Source organism: Portunus trituberculatus, chromosome 2, assembly GCF_017591435.1.
Source record: "Portunus trituberculatus isolate SZX2019 chromosome 2, ASM1759143v1, whole genome shotgun sequence".
Classification (NCBI taxonomy): domain Eukaryota; kingdom Metazoa; phylum Arthropoda; class Malacostraca; order Decapoda; family Portunidae; genus Portunus; species Portunus trituberculatus.
The window spans coordinates 5,167,407-5,169,906 of record NC_059256.1 but is presented as its reverse complement, the minus strand read 5'-3'; the positions used below and the strand labels follow the sequence as shown (position 1 = coordinate 5,169,906).

Genomic DNA, 2,500 nt, shown 5'->3' with positions numbered 1-2,500 from the left:
ATAATAATCTCTTTTTCAATCATAACATTTACACAATATTAATCTTCTATTCAATTTCCGAATGTTTGAAAGTTGAAACCAATAATAATAATAATAATAATAATAATAATAACTTTTTTCAATTACATTTTTGACATTTTGTTCTCAATTTCTCAAATCGAAACCAAAATTACGAAAAATTTTTAAAAAGCCAAAATTTTCGTATTAAACTACAAACAAACACAATATTTCTTACCAAATTCGTAACTTACAATACACACACACAATTATTACTATTATTATTATTATTATTATTATTATTATTATTAAGACTATTACAAAAATCATTTCAATTTTTTTTAATCTTCCTTTAAAAAAACTATTAATTACATTTTATTTTTTGAGATTCTATATATAAAAGATTATTTATATTACAATACCACAATACTAATTACACTCTATACTACCTCTCTCTCTCTCTCTCTCTCTCTCTCTCTCAATTTTGACACATTTACAGACATTTTATCCTTCAAAATAAATAAATAGAGAGATAGAGAGAGATTAATCTCTCTCTCTCTCTCTCTCTCTCTCTCTCTCTCTCTCTAAGACATCAAAAGTTGACCAAAATAAGTTTACATATTCTACAATTGTACATTTCTAATACACACACACACACACACACACACACACACACACACACACACACACACACAAAATGAGATCAGACCTTATATTTACGTACATGAAGTGGTGGTGGTGGTGGTGGAGGGGGTAGGGGCTATGTACACACAGACGCACACACACGCACGCAAACACACACACGCGCACACACACACACTTGAGCAAATGACTGACTGTACAATGCTAATATATATACAAGTTTTATATACACACACACACACACGCACACACACACACACACACACACACACACACACAAAGCACCAAATAATGTCCACAATTAAATAAATACATAAATAAATAATCACTTTTTTTTTTTTTTTTCTAAACCAAAAAAAAATAAATAAATATTGTAGGGGAGAGAGAGAGAGAGAGAGAGAGAGAGAGAGAGAGAGAGAGAGAGAGAGAGAGAGAGGGTGGGGGGTGGGGTGATTTCCTAAGGGGAAGGATCTGGAAACATGGAAGAGAGAGAGGAGAGAGAGAGAGAGAGGAGAGGGAAAGAGAGAGGGAGGGGAGGGGAGAGGGGATCTGATTCCACTGATACCCAAAAACAGTTCCAAGATTCCAAAACCACGCATTCCAGAACTCATAAAGGGGTTTCAATGAGATAAAAAGGGTTTGTAAGGGTTTTGAAGGGGTTCCAATGAGGTTTCCAGTATCTAAAGGTGGAGTTCCATGGTTTTGTGGTGTTCCAGGGACTTACAAGAGGTTCAGTGGCGTTTGAAAGGTTATAAGGGTTTTGAAGGGCTTATAAGAGGGTTAGAAAGGATTTTAAGGGGTTTCCAGGCTTTTTGGGGGTTCAAGGGGTGTTTTTAGGGGTTTACGTAGGGCGGGGGTGGTTCGTTAGGGTACAACACCAAAGACATCTAACACAGGGGGCCTCCATCAAAGAGAACCCTGGGAAGAGGCGGTCGAGGACTTGTCACTACCACCACCACCACCAGTTTGACCCACACCCACACCCACACCCACGCCGACACCCACGCCCACACCTCGCATCCACGGGTGCTGGAGGATGCTGTCTAAAGATGGCCTCTCGCAGGGACGCATTCGTAGACACCAGCGGACTAAGTGCTTGACCGCAGGACCTACCTCGACACGGAAGGACACACGGCCGGAGACAATCTGCTCATCGTGCTCGAAGGGAATGTCCCCGCACACCATATCGTAGAGAAGTATCCCTAGGGACCACACAGTAGCGGGAACACCCTCGTACTGACTGTGGCGGACCCATTCTGGCGGGGAGTAGACCCTGGTGCCGTCGAAGTCCGTGTAGCTTTTGTCTGACAGTAGCGCGCCGGACCCGAAATCGATGAGTTTAAGGGTCGTTCTGCCTTTGTTGTCTTGTGTCACTAGGAGGTTCTCGTCCTTGATGTCTCTGTGGATGACCCCGGCACTGTGGCACTCCCTCACGATGTCCACCACCTAGGAGAGTGATGGGACGGTGTTAGAGCCTGCTTATGTGTGGTTTTTGGTGTTATAAGGAGTTTTTGTGATTATTTGAGTGTTGGAACCTGTTTAAAGTGTGGTTTTTGTAGAGTTTTTGGTGTTATAAGGAGTTTTTGTGATGGGACGGTGTTAGAGCCTGTTTAAAGTGTGGTTTTTGTAGGGTTTTTGGTGTTATAAGGAGTTTTTGTGAGTATTTGAGGGTTGGAACCTGTTTAAAGTGTGGTTTTTGTAGAGTTTTTGGTGTTATAAGGAGTTTTTGTGATGGGACGGTGTTAGAGCCTGTTTAAAGTGTGGTTTTTGTAGGGTTTTTGGTGTTATAAGGAGTTTTTGTGATGATTTGGGTGTTGGAACCTGTTTATGAGTGTTTTTGTGGGATCAAGTACTGTTTTTG

At 40.8% G+C, this 2,500-nt stretch overlaps 1 protein-coding gene across 1 annotated transcript in view; it reads right to left on the bottom strand.

The window, feature by feature from the left end:
- Positions 1-1,484: 1,484 nt before the first annotated feature.
- Positions 1,485-2,500, bottom strand: part of LOC123501545 (serine/threonine-protein kinase pim-1-like) — a 12,667-nt gene continuing 11,651 nt past the window's right edge. Inside the window, exon 6 of the mRNA XM_045250413.1 lies at positions 1,485-2,085. Coding sequence (XP_045106348.1) covers positions 1,546-2,085 — 540 coding nt within the window. The 3' untranslated portion in view covers positions 1,485-1,545. The remainder of the gene's footprint in view (positions 2,086-2,500) is intronic.